We start from the raw sequence: 20,262 nt of genomic DNA on the forward strand, positions 1-20,262 counted from the left end.
GCTCCATTTAAGCAGTGGTTCTATTTAACAGATTTCCATCCGTTTATCGATATTCTGATCAATTTGCATTCAGTGTTAGAAAATTTTAGGCACACAGGGCTAGTATTTCATGGTGCCTGCTTGATATGTTTGTGTTAGCACGGTAGGGTCACGTGATTTCAGGAATGGAGGGCATGGAGATGCAATTAATGGCACTATAAGTTTAAAGAAACATTTTCTAGCACCTATGGTACAAATGTTCTTTAAGTAGGACCATCCTTTAGTGGATGTGCAAGAGCTATTCATTGAAAGTACCGGGCTGCATGTTCCATGAATAGAGTTACAGCATAGCACAATCCGCTTCTGCACGCTGCCAGTACATACACTCTGACTGTTTCAGACACAGCAGGTGTGCACGTAGCTGGCCAGCACCTGGCACCATCTGGCGCCCTCAGGACAATCTGCACATGTACAGTGGCGCCCCACGGAAGCTGATCACTGTAGTGAATCGGGCTATGCTATAACTCTCTAATATTGCAGTGAGGCCAAAACATATTGTGCTCTGGCTCCTATGAACACAAGTACAAGTAAACTATCAAACTTCTTTTATTATGTTAGCCATCAGGTGGACAATCTGGTTTTAGTATGTTAACGTAAAGGGCCCCCCCCCCCCCCCCCCCCCGCAGTTTTTTCTTTTAGCAGTGCTCTTGGGCTTGCATCGTACAGCACCCACTTCCATGCAAGAAATTACGTTGGGGGCCCTCCTGACAAAAAATTCTGGCTATGTGCCTGCTAACCATGCGGCAGTGTAGCTGCTACATTCAATTTATCGTAATTAGAATTCTGGTGTTCTCAAGGGACTCGTTGAGAGCCTTCTTGGCTTCTTCCTCCAGTTTCTGGCGCAATCTGTCAGCCTGGTCTTGCAGTATCAGGTTTATGATGGCAACTCCAAGCCAGTTGAATGGTGGCGTCACTCCTGTCAGCCGTGTAACTTGCACATTGCCAATGTTGCGGAACTGCGCCAGACAGAAAAAAGTATTGTTAACTGTAATGCTGTACCAAAAAAGTTTGGGAAACGATGGCATATCAACATTATAGGCTGTCAGGGTGCCTGATGCTGTAATGCATTTATGGTGTATCCTGAAGCAAGAAGGTATATAGATTGCAAACTTCGTTGTAAACTTAAAAATAAACATAGTTGCATTGCATATGTTGTAGAAAAGGATCAGACTTATCCCAGGCTGCACAAAGAAATTGAAAGCTGAGCCTGCAGTGAATACAGGGCATACTAGTGCTCCACCTGCTGTTGGTGTACTGGGGCAACAGAGTTCTAATACTGCTGTACATATTTCCAGCTTGTCTTGTTCAGATGAGAGTGGTAAGGGTGGTAATAGTTTTTGTTCTCAACTGATCATGTGTGGAAAGAATCACAAAGTGTATGTGCGAAGGAGTCAAGCCTTGCTTTCGGAATAAACTGTATGGTTGTGTTGCAAACTAGTATGTTTAATTTCATTTCATTTTATTTAGGCCATAAAGGTGGAAAGAACCAGAAAGTGTATGTGCAAAAGAGTCAAGCCTTGCTTTCGAAATAAACTGTATGGTTGTGTTGCAAACTAGTACGTTTAATTTCGTTTCATTTTATTTAGACCATAAAGCTGTGGGTATGCCGCCCAAGCATGAAAAGTTCTACATATTCATTCTTTATACGCTTTGTAGATGAATATAAATTAATTCTGTGAAAACTGTATTCAATCAACAAGAGGCAGGAAAGAAAAAAATGTATCAACTCTCCACTCCTATATTTAAAGAGTTATATAAGAAGCAGCATTTGATGGGATGCATTTTGCATTTTTACACTTGTACTATTGGGGACAAAAGTTTCCGGGACGCGAGATCGAGGAAAAACGTTTATTGCAGCTCCACCCAGCTCCCTGTCGCCTGATATTGTGAAGAGAGGAAGGAGCATTTAGGCCTTTAATGTCTTCATACAATATCAGGCGACTGGGTAGCGAGGTGGAGCTACAATAAACGTTTTCACTAGAACTCTCGCCCCGGAAACTTCTGACCCCAATAGTACATTGCTGATAGATAGGGTATTTAAAAGTCACGGCATAGTATTACACATCTAGCATGTGGGTTGAGTTCCGCAGCTTGGAACGTGCCAAAATTGTTGATTTTGAACTAGGTGACTGAAAAGCATTGACTTTCAAATTGCTAATGGAAAAAACAGATGGTAATTATCATACTCAATTATCATAGTAACTTATACTTATCGTTCAGGGGCAGTGAAACTGTATTTTTAAAAAAACTTAGATCTTTAGATTTTACAACCTTCTGATAGAGCATTTCTTAGCTTTGAGAAAATGTAACACACTTAGGTAGTCGAGAATTCAAAATGCTTTTATAGTAGTTTTTCGTGATGACATCAAGCGCAAAAGTGAGTTTTTAGAGGCGCTATTTGAATTTTTCTCATCCCAGTTTGTTTTGCAAAAAAAAATTCTAGATTTGGCGACCTTCTGCTAGAGCATTTCTTTAGCTTTCAGGTAATAAATTACACTTGGGTGTTTGCGATTTCAAAACTTTTTTTTGCGTTCATGGTCGTGTTGAGTGGAAAGGTTGAAGTTTTAAGAGGCTTTATCTGCATTTTTCGCAAAACAGCATTTCTGAAGGTTGATGGATCTTTTTCTCAGGAACTGTCATTAACATCATCAGCCTGACTACACCCATTGCAGAACAAAGGCCTCTCGCATATCTCCCCAATTAACCCTGTCCTGTGTCAGCTGCGGCCACCCTGTCCCCATAAGCTTCTTAATCTCATCCTCTCACCTAACTTTCTGCCGCCTCCTGCTATGCTTCTCTTCCCTTGGAATCCAGTCTTGTTACCATTAAGGACCATCGGTTACCTTGTTTTCGCATTACGTGCCCTGCCCAAGCCCATTTCTTCCTCTTGATTTCGTCTAGGATATCATTAAAGGGACTGCAATAAATTAATTGAGATTATGTAAAACAGAAGAGAGATAGGCATTCGATCACTCGTCACCCCAGTACAAGAATTTTTGAGCTAGCATCAACAACAGCGAAGATATAGACGATTAAAAATTACGCTCCTCCTCTCCCCCCTCAACTCCTACACGAGGAGCACCAGAAAAAATAAAGAAAACAGCTCTGGGACTGGGTCCCGCCCATGAATACGTCATAATAATAATAATAATTGGTTTTTGGGGAAAGGAAATGGTGCAGTATCTGTCTCATATATATCGTTGGACACCTGAACCGCGCCGTAAGGGAAGGGATAAAGGAGGGAGTGAAAGAAGAAAGGAAGAAAGGGGCGCCGTAGTGGAGGGCTCCGGAATAATTTCGACCACCTGGGGATCTTTAACGTGCACTGACATCGCACAACACACGGGCGCCTTAGCGTTTTTCCTCCATAAAAACGCAGCCGCAGCGGTCGGGTTCGAACCCGGGAACTCCGGATCAGTAGTCGAGCGCCCTAACCACTGAGCCGCCGCGGCCAATACCACGCCGCGGCGGGGTGAATACGTCATCCGCTGACGTTTATTTTCCAACTTCCTGTTGTCGCTCCTAGCCCGCCAGCAGCAGCGTCGGCGGCGTGGCGGTATCTCTTCGGTCTCTTCGCCTTCCTGGATTGCGTCGCGCGTCGGGTTTCTTTGCTTGTCATCTGTGGTAATTAGCAGTAATAAACCCGGACCTCGAGGTGCGACTGCTCGCTTTTACGGCCGTGATGGGCATCGAGCCCTATGCGGGCCCGCGAACAGCCGTGCGAGTGGCTCCGGAACTCCCGACAGAAGGAGGCGGCAGAGGAAAATTAACACTCTTGTCTGGGCGAGTTGGTTCATTTCTAACAAATAATGCACTTGCGCAGAGAAAACAGGACAGAACAAAGTAACACATACGACAAGTTTCGTGCCCTTAACCATATGCGCGAAGGCAATGCCCTTGCTCGCGAGCTTGCGCGAGAGGGTCGCGCGGCGGCACGAGCAGACGATTTTCACGGCTACCGGAAGTGTGCCCGTGACGTCGAGGCTGCCGTGGCTCCAGCGAATGAGAGCGTGTGGTGGCCTGGCGACGTCATGGTACAGTGACGTCTTTGTTCCACGATTTTAGTTCCAAAATCGGTCACTACGAGTACACCAATCGGCCCGCGAATTTTGAAAAACACGGTTTTTAAAAGTTCATAATAATCTTCCTTCCTTTTACTATTATTTTTAATAAAACCACTACCACCACCAATAATCTTGCCGGCTCAGTTCTGGAGACTCATACTTGGTATGAATGCTTCTTAGCATCATTTCTAAGCATTGAAAACATTTACAAGTGACTTTTTATTCGTTGCATAGTCCCTTTAACCCTCGTTTGATCCCTGACCTACTATGCCCTCTTCCTATCTCTTAACGTTACACCTATCGTTTTTCTTTACATAATTCATTGCAGTATCCTTAAGTTGAACCCTTTCCGTTAGCCTCCGCGTTTGTGCCCCATAGTACCACTAAGATACAGCTGTTATATACTTTTCTCTTGAGGGATATTGGTAAACTGCCATTCATGATCTGAGAGAACCTGCCAAATGTACTCCACCTCTTTCTTATTGTTATAGTTATTTCGCTCTTGTGATCCGGAGCTACGGTCACTACCTGCCTTAAGTAGAAGTATTCTCTTACCAGTTCCAGCAACTCACTACCAGTTGGAAACTGCTGTTCCCTTCCGTGTCTGTTCAACATTACTTTGGCTTTCTTCATATTAAGTTTTAGGCCCATAGTACTGCTCTGCCTGACTAACTCATTGATATGTTTTGCAGTTCATCTCCTCAGTGACTTAGCAGATCATGTTTTGCAGTTCATCTCCTCAGTGACTTAGCAGGGCAATGTCATCAGCGAATCGCAGATTACTAAGGTATTCTCTATTAATTCTTACCCCCAACTGTTCTCAATCTAGGCCTCTGAATACGATGTCGGTGCACGTTAAACTCCAGGTGGTCGAAATTTCCAGAGCCCTTCACTATGGCGTCCCTCATAGCCTGAGTTGATTTGGGACGTTAAACTCCCTTAAAATCAAGCCCTTAAAACCAAACCTAAATACCCCCTGTAAACAGGCAGTGAATAGGATTGGCGCGATCGTGTCTCCCTGCCTTACACCCTCTCTTATCGTAATTTTATATAGGGACTATAAGGCGTAAGAAAACAATTTTCCACAGATTCGAATCAATGCCTTTTGCATGACTTTAACTAGAATCACTAGTGTTAAGAAGTTTGTGTTTTTATAAAAGAAACATTTGTGGGTGGTGATTTTACAGCAGTGAGAAAATAAACTACATTTTGCTCAAAGCTAATAATTTGACCTGTTGTGCAACAAACATTTCTAATCCCATACAAAATTTCAGGATTCTGCATCCATTAGATTTTAGAAAAAAGGAATGCAAAGGGGAAAAAATTAATATAGGCAGAATTTTAATCTAGTTTCATGCTCTATGCAAGCTGCATTGCTAGCAAATTTCATATCCATAGCTTTTATTACGGCTACTCTACAGCCAGTCTTTGAAAACTATGTTCATAATCTCACCCCACCTTCAGTCGACTTCTGTAATAAAGCACTTCACCGAGTAAACGAATTGTTCCACCCACTGATCTCCACTAGGTAGTTGGATGCCGCATTCCCGCTTTCCGAGGCGAGCGTGAGTGAAGCCACCGAAAGTTGGACAGCTTGTCCCAGAAGTGGGGTGTCTGCTGTGTATATCAGTGCAATACGTTGTGTCGTTTGTCATTCAATTCACTTTTTTTTTCGTTCTCGTGTATTATCTGCTGTTACATCAAAGAAATGCGCAAACTGAACACGAGAAACGTGAAATTACAGGCTTCTCCAAACGATGCTCAGAGAAACCGAGGAAAATGAGGATGCAGGTTTCACCTTGGCGCGTTAAAGGGGTATGTACATTATACATTCCATTCTTATCTGGTTTTTGCCTTCCGAATAAAAAGAGCACGCTGGTGAAAAGATGAGGCTAGCGTCATCTTAAAAACTGAACTTTTGCATAGCAAAGGAGGAAACGATGGCTGAAATTTCGAGTTGCAAGCAGCCAATGTCTCGTCGCAGCGAAGGGGGGGAATGTGTTTATTGTTTTGGCATTATTTCCTACCGGGCATGCTTTTAACCCATCTACATAGCAAAGTCACGTTTGTACAGCGGCACCTAAGAAGCGTGCAAAATAATTTTCAGGCTATGGTCATTAGTATATATTTAGAGGCGCACAGCACGCGAGAGACGATCCACGAGAAAGACGAATGCTGCGGCGCGTGCCTTTTTAGATGCGCACAGCGCGACAGAAATAGCCAACGAGAAAGAACGGCGCTTATCCTTCCCCTAAGTCGACTGCAGCAAATATGACGAATGAAAGCCCATCAAAGGGGCTCTGAAACGCCTTCCGAGGAGAGGACATCACCTTGCTCAATCAGTGCATTGTGTTGTCATGAACACCTGAGCCAAATAATACACTTCTACACGCAGCAGAGGAGCCACAATCACGAGCGAAAGTTGGCGAGCCCTTCCCGGCGACTTTTTCATGCAATATAGGAATCGAAAGAAACCGAGCTCTAACGCCGGTAGAGGCGGAGGAGATTGCAATAGTCATTGCCATTGCACAACCAGGCGTGAAACACGTCAGCGATAGCTAAGCGTCGTTTCGGAATTTTAGCAAGGGTAGAGTGAGCAATCGTGCTGCCAAAATTCTGAACGAGTCGAGTCTCGCCGGAAGCGTAACTATAATCTGGACCCCAGCACACGGCAGTCTCGCCGGCAACAAGGCTGCCCACATGCTCGCCCGCTCCTCATTACTTCGTGGTGCTGCGGACGCCTCCACAACAACATCTAAAAGCAAAGAAAGTATTGGCACGTTTAGGGATCTAACCGACAATTTGAAGAAAGACAGGAGAATATATCCGCCACCGGGTAGATCCCCAAGTAAAAAGGAATCCTACGACTGGAGAAGACTCCAAGCTGGAAATTTCTTCTCGCCCCTGTGGAGGAGTTGGACGAGTGCCAGATTGCGGAAGAGGGACGGTGCAGAAGCCGGAATTTGTGAATTTTGCGGCTACGTGGCAACGTTATTAGATCACATAATATGGAGATGCTTTCGTGGCCCAGGGCGCAACATGATTAAAACGCGATGAATGGGAGACCACGCTAAGAAGCTCCGACGAAAAAATTCAGCGCTTCGCCGTCCGTCTGGCGGCCAAGGCTGAAGACCTCTTGACCTAGATGGGGTCGGATGTCCTCCGGCTGCGGTGCGACAGACTGCCTCCCCGGACGCCTGCGTGCGGACCCGGAGGTGACTGCCGCGCCATATTCGGTGGAAGTAAATGTTGTTCCTCTTCCTCCTCGCACCCTCCTCCATTTCTCGCATCTACCTATACATGTTGAGACATATGGCTATTGGTTACATTCTTTCAGACGTCAGGCAGCTACAATGGCCGCGGCCAATAAGCCGCGTAGCTCCGAAGGGTGAGGAAGCCCTCCCCCGGAGGTGGGGTTGGCGGAGGAGCGCTGGCCTTCCAGCGTGCAAAAAGTAACGAGAGGAGAGGGAAAGGCGAGAAGACGCTGAAATTCAAATTGTACCTACAGATAACTCTGTTTCTACAAAGCGCATTAAAAAATTCTTCCTGGACAACATTCGTGAAGCGGCGTGCTTTAACATCCCAGGCATACAGCAAATTTGTTAGAGCCCCTTTCAGAGTCCCTTTAAGGCATAGTCCAGCCCGGTTATACCGAACTCGATGAGGTCACGAAAAAGTTCGATATATCGATAATTCTATATATGGGAAAGGCCAGTAGATAAGCTTAATTCGTTACCTAGAAGCAAGAATGCATATCAGTTACGCTAGTGCCGCGGTTCTTGCAATGACGTGCTGCCCTTCGACGTCCTGGCAGCGCACCGATCGCTAGGCTATGATGGCTATAGAAGAAAAAACGAATCATCAACGCTTGCGGATGCAATCAGCGTCCTACCGGTGAAGCACCAACAAGAAATCATCATCTTTTGCTGCTTCAAAAAGCTCGGGAATCGCATGAGAATCGCGAGATTCCTCTCTAATGACTGCTTTGCTATAGTCGTGAAAGAAGTTAGGACGGCGCTAAACAAGCGCCGTCCTAACTTCTTTCAAGATATGAACCAACTAGCCCAAATCAAAGTACTTGTTGCTATAGTCGATCACCCTCGCAAGCTGAAACTGTAAACTTTTAATACCCAGAAGTTCTCACTTCCGCTTATAACTAATCGGCGCTGAAATACGCACCGTGAACTGAAATAAATGCAAGTAGCAGGCGCGGCGAAGCAGGAGTCTGGCCGCGCAGCCAGCCTGGCCCAGCGCGTTGAGCCAGTTGAGCGCTCCGCGCATCGAGACTTAGCGCTCTGCGGAGAACAGCGCCACCTAACTACATGAAGCATGAAACGGAGGAGTGGCGCCCGTTGGCGTCACACACTTCTTCCAGCCACCATAGCTATGCGTTGCAATCCTAACCTGCTTCGCACTGAAGCCGCAGTGGGCGGTTCTTTGGAACTAGCCACTGCCTACATATAAAATGCCTAATCCTGTTAGAATTACACTATAACATCGCTTATTAAAATTAAGGTAGAGCTGGTTTCCGCAACGCGCCTTCGGCAGCGAAACGAGCGAAGAACACCAGGCGAGTGCCTCCTCAAGGCTTTAGTAATGATTATAGGTTGCCTTTACAGCATGACAATGATGTGACGTGGAAAATGAGTACAAGGGATCGAAGACCACCTCATAAATAGTGTCAAACCAACTCTTTCCTGAGTATATATATGCTCACATATAGCCCGGGGTTTACTCGCCCTCCTGTAAGCTATGTCGTCAATATGCACCTGTACTCCATATTCTATGGGCATGCCCTCAAAAGCCCCCTTCGCCGGACTTGCTGTTATCTAATCCCGAACAGTGTGTGTGTGTGGGGGGGGGGGGGCATTGCTCACCTACCCGAATACCCGACTCCGGGCCGTGACACGAGCCTTAGAAGTGGCTGAGCGCTAAAATATGTCACTTCTCTTGATGGTGCTACACCCCCATGCCAGTAGACCACTGAAGTTGTGGGGACCTGCCCTGCAGCCCCCTGTGTTTCCTTGGGGCTTTTCCCGCGAGGCACCGTGCAGCAGCACCCTCACCTCGAGGAGGAACGCATTCCCTTGTCAGTTACATTAACTGGCAGGGGAGGGCGCCAGCGTCGCTGCACGTTAGACTGCTTGAAGCCGGCGCGTGGGAGAGGGGGCATGAGGCTCTTCGGCTGGGATCGTCGGCGCGAGCGAACGTGTCGCTCACGGCTCCGCTGTTCCCCGGCGGGGCGAGGAAGCGGCGGGGAGACTGGCTCCCGTACTCGTCCCGTCCAGGGGTGCGGAGTATCCCTTGCCCTAGCGCGGGCGAACATTCGCTCGGAACCTTGCTGGTGAGTCGGACGACCTCGATTCATTAGCGTACCTTGTTGCTAGCTGGCGTTATTGTTGCTGTAGCAATAAATGCCTGTTTGTGTCAGCCAATGTGTCCTTTGTTCCCTCAGAGCAAGGCCCGCCGTGGTTGGCGTGCGCTCGGTAGCGTACGCGATCGCCGGGTGGTGTCCGGGTGGCTTTGAACCGTGTCAGCCGCGATTGAGTGGGGAGAACGTACTTATCTCCCCAAATCAACCCCACAAAGTCGACGACAATAAAGTTATTCCTCTTCAAGTATTTTTTCAATATTATTATAATTATTACAATTATCATTATCATTGAACCACTCGGCTATAAATCTCTGTCGATCTCCTGTGGCCAGCGTTATGCATTTCCCGTTTAATTTCGCTGTGTCATTTTGTTTACTTCTTCGTTCATCAGCATTAATTTTATTTTCATCCATCAAAAGATTTATTTGAAGAACTCTCTGTGCCCCCCAATTCTTGGCCAATTCCCCTGCGTTGGCATGTGCCATTGTGTGAGGGTAACAACAACTAGTGCTGCCAGTAGGGGCCCATGGCCGCACAGCGCGAAAAATGATCGAAGAGCGCCGTTAGGTGAAGCGCCATTTGAAGGGGTGCGGCGCGCAGTTCGTTAAACCGAACGACCGACAAAATTCGATATACTGCGCGGCTTTGCTATACTTTTGCCCAGGATTTTCAAATGGCTAATCTGTGTGTTCGGCATGCAGCCAATAATTCGAAATATCCAGATTTGATATATCCGTTTACTTGGTACAAAACGAAATAGTACTTCGTACCCTCTGTTGGAAAAGCAGTGCCATATATACTTTTTGTAGGCGCTCATTGAACCAGAGCACCGTCGGCACCCCATCACGCGTCCTCGCTCCGGTTCGATCACAGCACAAATCGGTAAAGTGGTCACTGCAAAGTCGCCTGTCTGGAGAAGGTTTCCACTTATCCCCTTGTTTTTAATTTATCACCAATTGGTGGTATAACTTGGGTCTAGAGCGCGGAAATATGCATCGCAATAAAGCTCAGCGTTGGCGACGCTATAGGGCAACGGGACGACACACAGCAGAGCAGACAAGGCTTCATACGTATTGTGTGAAGGCACGTCCTGTACTCTGTTCCTATTGCGCTGCAAAGGACCCTTCTTTCTGAAATGTCTTTCCGGAAGACTTCGCTGGTCTCCTCATGCAGTTTATTGTTTATGGGGGTTTAACGTCCCAAATCGACTCCGGCTATGAGGGACGCCGCAGTGAAGGGCTCCGGAAATTTCGACCACCTGGGGTTCTTTAACGTGCACTGACGTCGCACAGTACACGGGCCTCTAGAATTTCGCCTACATTGAAATTCGACCGTCGCGGCCGGGATCGAACCTGCGTCTTTCGGGTCAGCACGAGCCCATAACCACTTAGCCACCGCGGCGGCCCCCTCGTGCAGTTGACTGTATGCGCAACACGTACGAATTGTCGTGGAAGAAGACTAGAACGACGAAAAGAACAAATGCGAAGTGGAAAAACGGAAACTGAAACACCGTGCTGATGGTGCTGTTGTCCCATTTCGTACACTGCCATAGGCTGACATCCGGGGCATGCCCACTTCCGGTGGCTTCACGATCGGGTGCCCAATGCACCCTACCAGCGCCTCCTCTTTAAAATATAGAGGAGGCGCTGACCCGACCGATACGCCATCCAGCCTCAAAGTGGAGACAGTGGCGGCAACCTATGCACTGAAAGACGCCTGGGTAGGATGTCTAGCCTGTGGAGTGCCGGTTGTTGAGCCGTTTTAGCAGCTAGTAAAACCACTGATCACTTTGGGGTTGGAGGCCGACGGATGAGGCGCCGTTGGGCTGGTCCTTTGGACTCGGAGCATTCTTTAAGTGCGTATAGACCATGCAGAGGTGTGTTTCAGCCGGCTCTTCCAGCGTTGCCTGCTACGTACCGAAGCGCCAGCTCCGTACACGTAATCTTGCTTCCTGAAGCGCTTGCTGAACACGCGAGCGTATACACCCATGCACTTTGCTTATTTTTAGCTTGACTAACCGTGTTTCTCGAAGGTTCCTGTCTTTCGTATAGAAATCGAAGGTTACATCTGGTTCCGTCGCGTACGTCTGGCATTAGAGGCTTTTAGCATACCGGAGGCGAATTAGCATGGAGGTAACCGGCTTACCGGATGCCTTCGGCGCCCGCGCAGTGGCATGTGTGGGGCTATGCGCTGTCACTGCGCATGCGCTATAGATGACCGCTAAGCTGGTACAAGTCCAGGCTAATACGTCTCCTATATATATATGCTAAAAACCTCTATTGAGGCAATAAGCAGTAAACCCCCGCGCCAAAAGCATAACCTGCCGCTGTTACCGCGACGATTAAAGATGAAAATATGTAATGCAGGTACTCGATAACAGGAAAAAAGAGAGAGAACAACGTAGCCTGCATATATTAAAACGCAGCAGTTCTGTCGAGCTCCCATTTCTGACGCAGTGAAGAGCCTCGATCGTGATCGTACCAATCGTACCTTCTGCGCAAGATCTATTCCAGAGCCGTCGTTCACTCCAGTGGTGGCGCTCGCGCCCAGTATAGCTACTAGTAGCATACTGGCCGCAGTTGGTGTTTGCGGCTGGAATGAGGTTGTCACAGACCCCTCTTGGCAGCTTACTGTGATGCATAAATACATATTTCCTGGGGCTGTGGTTGTACCGCTGTATTCTTGCTATTGACAGAACGAAACATCGAGAGCTCGTTTTGAACGTTGTAGAAATGAAAATTGCCTTTGGGGGAAAGGAAATGGCGCAGTATCTGTCTCGCATATCGGCGGACGCCTGAACCGCGCCGCAAGGGAAGGGATAAAGGAGAGAGTGAAGGAAGAAAGAGGTGCCGTATTGGAGGGCTCCGGAATAATTTCGACCACCTGGGGATATTTAATATGCACTGACATCGCACAGCACAGGGGCGCCTTAGCCTTTCGTCTCCATCGAAACGCGGCCGCCGTGATCGTCGTTTTGAACGTTTAAAATTGGAAATTTGGTTTTGAGGAAAGAAAATGGCGCAGTAACTGTCTCACATATCTCGGTGGACACCCGAACCGCGCCGGAAGGAAGGGATAAGGAGGAAGAGAAGGAAGAAAGAGGTGCTGTAGTGGAGGGCTCCGGTGTCAGTTCGACCACCTGGGATCTCTAATGTGCACTGACATCGCGCAGCACATTGGCGCCTTTGCATTGCGTTTCGCCTCCATCGAAACGCGGCCGCCACGGTCGGGCTAGTCCCCGGGTACACCGGCTCATAGACGAGCGCCCTAACCACTGAGCCACACTGCATACACCATGGGTGACCAAACTTAGGCTCGCGAGCCGCATGCTGCTCCTCGCGGATCCAAGTGCGGCTCGCGACTCTCTGGCATCTGTACCCCCTCCTATTTCTGCCTTTAAAGAGAGCTTCCCTTATGTTCTAGAAGAGAAGCACGCAGGCTTGGACGGACAGACGGCTGCTGAACCCTTTAAATCGGGCGGTGGTTCAAGCCACCTAGCCATGACATGTGAAATTTTACTCTTAATTGTCTTGATTTTAGCCACTAATCAGATAACCTTCGCTTGGTTACTTCTACCCGCTTAAAATCTACTTTTCCTTCACTGCCCTTAAACCCCAATGCTTTGGATAAATCAGCCCCGCTACTTTCCACAGTAGGGTGAAGCCCTTTACAGGAAAGTATCAAGTGTTCAGCCGTTTCCTCCTCCTCTCCGCACGCAGCGCACAACGTGTCTATCCCGTGGTACCTGACTCTATATGTCTTAGTCCGCAAAACTCCCGTCCTGGCCTCAAACAACAAAGAGCTTCCCCTACCATTATCGTAGATATTTTCTTTGGAAATTTCCTGCTTAAAGATCCTGTATGTTCCCAGTGCCGATTTCGTCAGCATCCCTGTTTTCCACAGAGCTATCTCTGTTTCTTCAACCTTTTTCTTGACCGATAACTGCTGATTTGCCCCCTACTGCTGTCCAGATATTTTCTTGTCAATTTTCTTGTTCGCTTTCTCAATTTCGTGTCAACATTTCTTATGTACAGGTATCTGAAAACATTCCTAGCCCACTGCTTTTCCTCCATTTTTCTCAATCGCTCCTCAAATCCCATATCGCCCTGTACCCCCTGATTTGGTGTATTGCCATGTGCTCCCAAAGCTAGACTCCCTACGCCGCGTTGTTTGATTTTTAACTTTGCTTGAACATCTGGTCTCATGCACAGGACTGCATTGCCGAAAGTCAGGCTGGGAACCATCACGTCTTTATATATCCCTCTTACCACTTCAAACCTATTGTAATTCCACAGTGCCCTATTTTCCATGACAGCTGCATTCCTACTAGCTTTATTCATTACATATTTTTCATACTCAGCACCATTATTTATCCACACCCCACGATACTTGTACTCATCCACTACTTCTTGCGTGAACTCCTGTATTCTATGCTCGTCGCCCTCATCATGAAATATCATGACTGCAGTTTTTTCCTTACTAAACTTGAAATCTAATCTATCTCCCTCTGTACCACAAATGTCTATCAACTTCTGCTCATCTTCCATATTCTCGGCCATTAGCACTATATGATGGGCGTACATTAGTCCCGGTAATGACTGTTTAATCCATTCTCCTTGCTTGAAAAAAGAAAGGTTGAGACCTAGTCCGCTCCTCTCTAGTTTGGTCTCTAACCCTTGCAGGTACAACATTAACAACAACGGAGACAGAAGACATCCTTGCCTAAGCCCCTGCTGTATCTCTATAGGCTCTGATACATTTTTTTTTTCATTTTATAAGCACTCTTTTACCCTTATATCTTTTAAAAGATTAATTACTCCATCTTCCACATCCAATATGCCCAGAATGGCCCACAAATCCTCTTGAATAACATTGTCGTAGGCTCCCTTAATATCCAGAAATGCTAGCCATAGGGGCCTGTGTTTCTTTTCAGCAATCTCTATACACTGCGTCAAATAAAACGGATTGTCCTCCAACCTCCTTTGTTTCCGGAACCCATATTGTAGCTCCCCTAGAACCCCTCGTTCTCCACGCAAGCCTGCAGTCTGTCCTTTATAATCTACATCACCACCCTGTAAACCACAGATGTCACTGTTATGGGACGGTAGTTACTTATGTCAGCTTTGTCCCCCTTTCCCTTATATATCATGTTCATTCTACTTAATCGTAATTCATCGGGGGCTTTGCCATCCACTATCATTTTGTTCACTACCTGTATTAATGTTTGCTTGGATTTTGGTCCTAGCTGCTTTATAAACATAATCGAATACCATCTGGTCCTGTCGACGTGCCACTAGGAACCTTCTTCTCTGCCCTTTCTCACTCTCTTTGCTCAAGTGAAGCAATTGCAGTAACCGGTCTATCCTCCTTCGATAAATTATGTGCAACATTTCTTTCTTTAGATTTTTCTGTCATCATGTGTTTAAATGCTTTATCCCCTTCTAGTCGAGTACCCTGATCTGTAACAATAAACATTTGCCCTAGCCTAGTCTTATTACTCATTGTATTTAGTTGTTTCCAGAATTTTTGAGCTGCTTTTCTATCCTTTTTATTTACTTTTGACATCCATTGGACACCCTTTCTTCTAATTTTCTCATTAATCAAATAGGATGCTTCCCTTCTACACTTTATGAAGGTATCCCATTTTCTGTCTACTTCAGCTTCTGGTTCACCCCTCTTCTTGGAATATCTGTGTTCCCTGGACGCTTCCTAACGTTTTCTATCGCCTTCTTGACCTCCTCATCCCACCAACTCTTGGGTTAGTGTCTTTTCCCTTTTGGCTTGGCTCGCACCTTAGCTATAGCTCTAGCTCTAGCTGTTGCGAGTTGGCGCCATCCTGCGGAGAAGCCGCAAAATTATGTGTGCAGCTCATACTTTCTAGATATTACCTCTATGGTCCAGCCGGTCCAGCCAAACTTCAAGCTGCTTGCTTCACGAAAGGGGCATCGCAATGCAGAGGCACAGGGAGCAATTGCTACATGAGTGGGATTCACTGTTGCCACCAGTTTTCTTGCAACTGGTGGTGGTAGTGGTTTTATTAAGAATAATAGTAAAAAGGAAGGAAAAGATTTTTGCTAGCCCCGGCATCTGCCATCGATACTGAAGCACCTGAGCTGGGGAAGCGGAAATAAAGGACAGCAGGCAGAATGGAGAAATGAAATGAAAGAGGTGAGGGGACAGCAATAGAGGATAGGGGGAGAAGTAGTATGTACAAACTATTTACACAATAAGAAATGTGTCCAGGTTGTGCGCGTGATTACTCGGAAACAAAAAAATTGCCACGCCCCCTTTATATTGCGGCTCTTCACTAAAAAGATGTCTGTGTGTGCGGCTCTTCGCACGTGCCTGTCTGACCACACCGGGCATACATGAACGCACCTATATTAGCGTCCAGTGTGAAAAGGCGAACCAATTCCGTGCACGCGGGTCCTCAGAAACTGGGGGTGGGGGTTCTATAGTTGCGTCGCTTATACTATAGGCTCTGGGGTTACAGAGCCGCATGCCCGCCGCTCATCTGTCGTCCACCGCAACGTAAACACTTCCGACTTTTACGTCACGTGTTCATTCGCGGCCGCGTTTCAATGGAGACGAAACGCAAAATGCGCCATTGCGCTGTGCGATGTCAGCGCACGTTAAAGAACCCCAGGTGGTCGAGATTATTCCGGAGCACTCCGCTACGGCGTCCCTCATGGGCCATGTGTCGCTTCGGGACGTTAAACCCCACAAATTTGTTTTGTTTACGCCAGATACGTTACGTCAGCGTCAGAACGTAAACACGTGTGATGCCTCACTAGCTGCCTTCAGTTAGTCAGGGGCTCCTATAATATTCAGAGATAAGCCGGTAGTTATTTTAACTCCTGCATTTTGCTGCCGATCGATTTTGTTTGCTGTCACAAACAAGCTCATACAGGTACCTAGGTTTTGAGGTAACGACCAAATTAGCTTAGATGTGTCACACCACCAAACTGTATGGTAGCACTTCCAGAACATGTACCCTCCATCCATAGGACAACTAGCATATGAAACATGCATTCGCGCTAAACTGGAACACGCATCAGCAATATGGTACACTAACCAGGACTACTTGATTCACTCGCTCGGAGCCATACAGAACCGGACAGCACGCTTCATCAATTCTCAGCATACATCTCGGCGCAGCGTTACTGACATGAAATAATCTCTCGACCTTAAAGCTGTGCATTCCGCTGAAAAATTTGTTGGGACGTTAGCGCGGGTCGAGAACCAGACTGAGAGCTGTGACTCCCGAACAAAGACTGAGTCTATTCGTCTCTGGCTCTCCGCGCTCGGGGCCTCCTTTCTCTCTCTCGCGGCGAGAGAGAAACACACGCACACCGCCCGCGCAGCCGGCCTTCGCGGCTCCGGTAGTTACGAGTAGTTACGAGCGGTGGGAAAGACAGCCGACAGCGATCAGGGCACGGACGGAGGGCGCTACAAATTCAGTGCTTTGCCTTTCGCGCCAGTTGTAATTTAACTTTCCTGCACTTCGCGCAAACTTGTTACATTACTCCTATCATGCGCGGCGCAGCATCCCGCATTTATTTCCGTATTATTTATTTTATCCTTTCTTACTATCGCTCCCCCCTCTTTCCGTCTCCCTGTCCACTCCCTGTCCTTTCATTCCCGCTAGTCGCAGCCCATGTGCTTCAGGTTCCGATGGCAGATGCCGCGGCTAGCAACACCTTTTCCTTCCATTGTTATTTTAATAATAAAGAGCCACTAACAACAACAACGGCAACTCCTTTGCGCTCATCTCGTCGCTTATTTAATTCCTTCAGCATGCATCCTTTGCACAGGTCAGCCAACGCCTTAAACAAATATTTCCTGTGTAGGCTTGGGCAAGTTGGTGTGACATTGTTTTTCAGCAGCGCAGGGCGGCGCCATGTCTGTGCACTTGTCTCGTCCTTTGTCCCCTGCGCTGCTGAAAAGCAAATATTTCCTTCTCATCGTCATAGAAGAATAGAATAACCTTCCCGAAAACGTTTATAATCATTCCAGATTTAGGTAACTATACTAACTGAGTTCAACCTCCAGAAGCTGTATACTTTCCCTCGCGCTCCTCTCCCGCCAATCCGATCTGCTTGTGTTACTGCATTATATCACCTATTTGTTTCGCCACATTTTTTTTTTTTTACTGAAGTCCAATTTGTCTGTATGACTGGATTACTTTAGATTTTTATGTATTGCTACGCGGCTTGCGATTTTTTGTTTTGGCTTGATTATTTGACGTTTCTACCAGGAACTCCAGAACATTTTTTTTTAAATGTGTGTGTGGCTGGGAGAAGGGCAAGAGTCTGAGTTTGTTTTGTTATTGTAGCATAGTCGCGGCCGAGAGGCCACGGCAGGAACGGAACGAGCGTACACGCCTGTGAACGAGACAGGTAACAACCGACGTTTATTGTAAACCGAGGGTGGTTATATAGCAACAGGAGGGAGAGGGAATGGAAAGGGGACATGGCGAGATCGGAAGAAGACCTCGCGCTTGCGCAATGTGCAGCCCGCACTATGACAGAGCGGCCGACACAACAGTTATTTATGCATTTATTTCATGTTTCATCCAAAGATTTAATAAATTTACTTTTTCTATACATTTTTTTCTTATTTCGCATTGTTAAAAGGTTATTTATTTATGCATATAATACTTAAATTGAAATGGGCACCTTTATAAAGTCATTGAGTCCATTTATAAACTCATTGAGTCATTTATAAAGTCATTGAGTCCATTAAAAAGTTTGCCCGTAGTCTGTTTCGATCCTGCCAGCCATGCTCATGAACAGGGGTCAGTCAATCAACGACTTCTGTTGGGAAATGGTCGTTTTAGGTTACCCAAACGAAATGCTTTATGACTGGCTACGGAGCCCCACTGTGCTGTGCGGTATTAACGACGTTTACAGAAATTTTACCTGAGTTCAAGCAGCTGGAGATTTGGGTGGCACTGCCCCCTCTGAAGAAATGATGGGAGGGCGGGGGGGGGGGGCGGAGACCACTTCACCCCACGTTCCGGAGTCCCTGGTTGCTGCCCTTTTTGATAATATTTTTGTTCTGCTAATTATTTCTCATTTTGTAAGCCTACGTATGACCGCTTGATACTCCTGACCCCCCCCCCTGCCTCCCTCCCTTATGTAATGTCTCTAAAGGAACCTTCAAGGAGAAATAAATTATGATGATGATGAACGCTGCCTCGACGCCATGCATAGTACTGGCAGTGATTGCGATGTTTATCTCCTATTTGAAACTCTCGCAATCAGCCTTTATTGTGCTGCAACCTGAGTGACATTTCGTCCCTGCAGTTAAAGGCTATCAAATGCATCGTGTTATGGAACCGCATTCACCGGCATCCAGAAACAAACGCCTGGGCCTGTGGATGTCTCCGGCGGCGTGTGCGGAAAGCGCGCACCTTGAACACGTCCAGGGAGGCTGTGGCCCTTGCCACGTTGACGCCGAGCGTCATGCGGGCGGTGAGGTTGGTGACGCGGCCGTCCACCTCCCCGGCCAGCTGGAGGGGCCGTCGCGGCCCGGCGGTGTACTGGCACTGCACGAGCAGCTCGTCGAGGCCCAGGCCACCCGACAGGCCGAGCACGCCGCCCTTGAGCGACGCGGCCACGTCGCCGTGGCGCTGCAGCGCGGGCAGCCCCAGCACGCGCACGTCGTGCACGCGGCCGCCCGGGAAGCGCAGCTCGCCCGGAACGCGCAGCGGCGCGTTCAGCCGGAACACGCGCAGCATCTCGTCCACGATGGCGTTCGCGATGCGCGTCGTGTCCAGCCCCCCGTGGCGCGGCGGCGTGACCCGAGCTGCTGCTGCTGCGTGCGCGCGCGGTGCGGAGAGAGGAGCTTCGCGCGGCGGCGGCCGTGGGCGGTCGTGCCCCCAAGGAGCCGCTGCGAAAACCCAGTCTGCAAATCGCAACTATTTACGCGTCCGCCTTCCGTCAATGGAGAAGAGTTTTAAGCATGTGTGGTGGTCAGTTGGCTAAACTAGCGGCGGTCTATAGGTGTCCACTCATTTCCCTGCCGCCGGCAGGCTGTTGCGGATTCTCGTGGGTAGATTGCGAGGACCTTCCGTTACGCGTGTAATGGAATTTCGTTCACGCCGTGCAATGTAGGGGGACGTTGAGATGTACTGGAAACTAGTGTTCCTGTATATGCTCCCGCAGGGAGCAGAGTTGCGCGAAGGTCCGCCATCATGTTCCAAGCTGTGCGTGAAAGCCACTGCTCGTGCTTACAGGGGCAGCGTTCATGGGCTCGCTGCGTATAGCGCTTGGACTTGTTTTTTTTTTCGTACAAATTGCCCTCCATCGCAGTTTTTAGCGCCAAAAACTAATCTGCGATTTGGCGAGGGGGTGCATACAGCATGAAAAAAAATGCCAGAGGCTAACAGCAAATCGTAGTCATCACAATCTGACGAAAAACTAACAGTAACGGCCTGCGAGCTTTTTTTTCTTTCTGGAACACGTAATTTCAGATGAACAAGCAGTCCCGCTTCTGATGGGATAGCGTCTGTCCTGTCTCCCTCGGTGAACGTATTAAGAAAAAAAAAGAGAGTATAGCGATAAATTACTTTTTTTCATTTTCACAACTAGCACCGTCACGTGTTCACTGCAAGTTATGCGCGGAAAATACGAAAACGCATCTCCTTAGGACCACATTAAAATGACTGCAGCTTTCTGCAGGCAAGCAGACTGCATTGAACAGCCGAATCTGACCTAAAGAACAAATTTCAAAATCAATTGTTTACGTCAAAGGATTTCACAAAATGTACCCAGTTTCTAA

At 47.6% G+C, this 20,262-nt stretch overlaps 1 protein-coding gene across 1 annotated transcript; it reads right to left on the reverse strand.

The window, feature by feature from the left end:
• Window positions 1-567: 567 nt before the first annotated feature.
• Window positions 568-19,219, reverse strand: LOC144112544 (uncharacterized). Its single transcript, XM_077645348.1, has 2 exons — window positions 18,893-19,219; window positions 568-995 (listed from the first exon to the last, which is right to left on the reverse strand). The coding sequence occupies exons 1-2, from the start codon at window positions 19,217-19,219 to the stop codon at window positions 801-803; spliced, it is 522 nt and encodes a 173-aa protein (XP_077501474.1). The 3' UTR covers window positions 568-800.
• Window positions 19,220-20,262: the final 1,043 nt, after the last annotated feature.

Source organism: Amblyomma americanum, unplaced genomic scaffold (genome assembly GCF_052857255.1).
Source record: "Amblyomma americanum isolate KBUSLIRL-KWMA unplaced genomic scaffold, ASM5285725v1 scaffold_408, whole genome shotgun sequence".
NCBI lineage: Eukaryota > Metazoa > Arthropoda > Arachnida > Ixodida > Ixodidae > Amblyomma > Amblyomma americanum.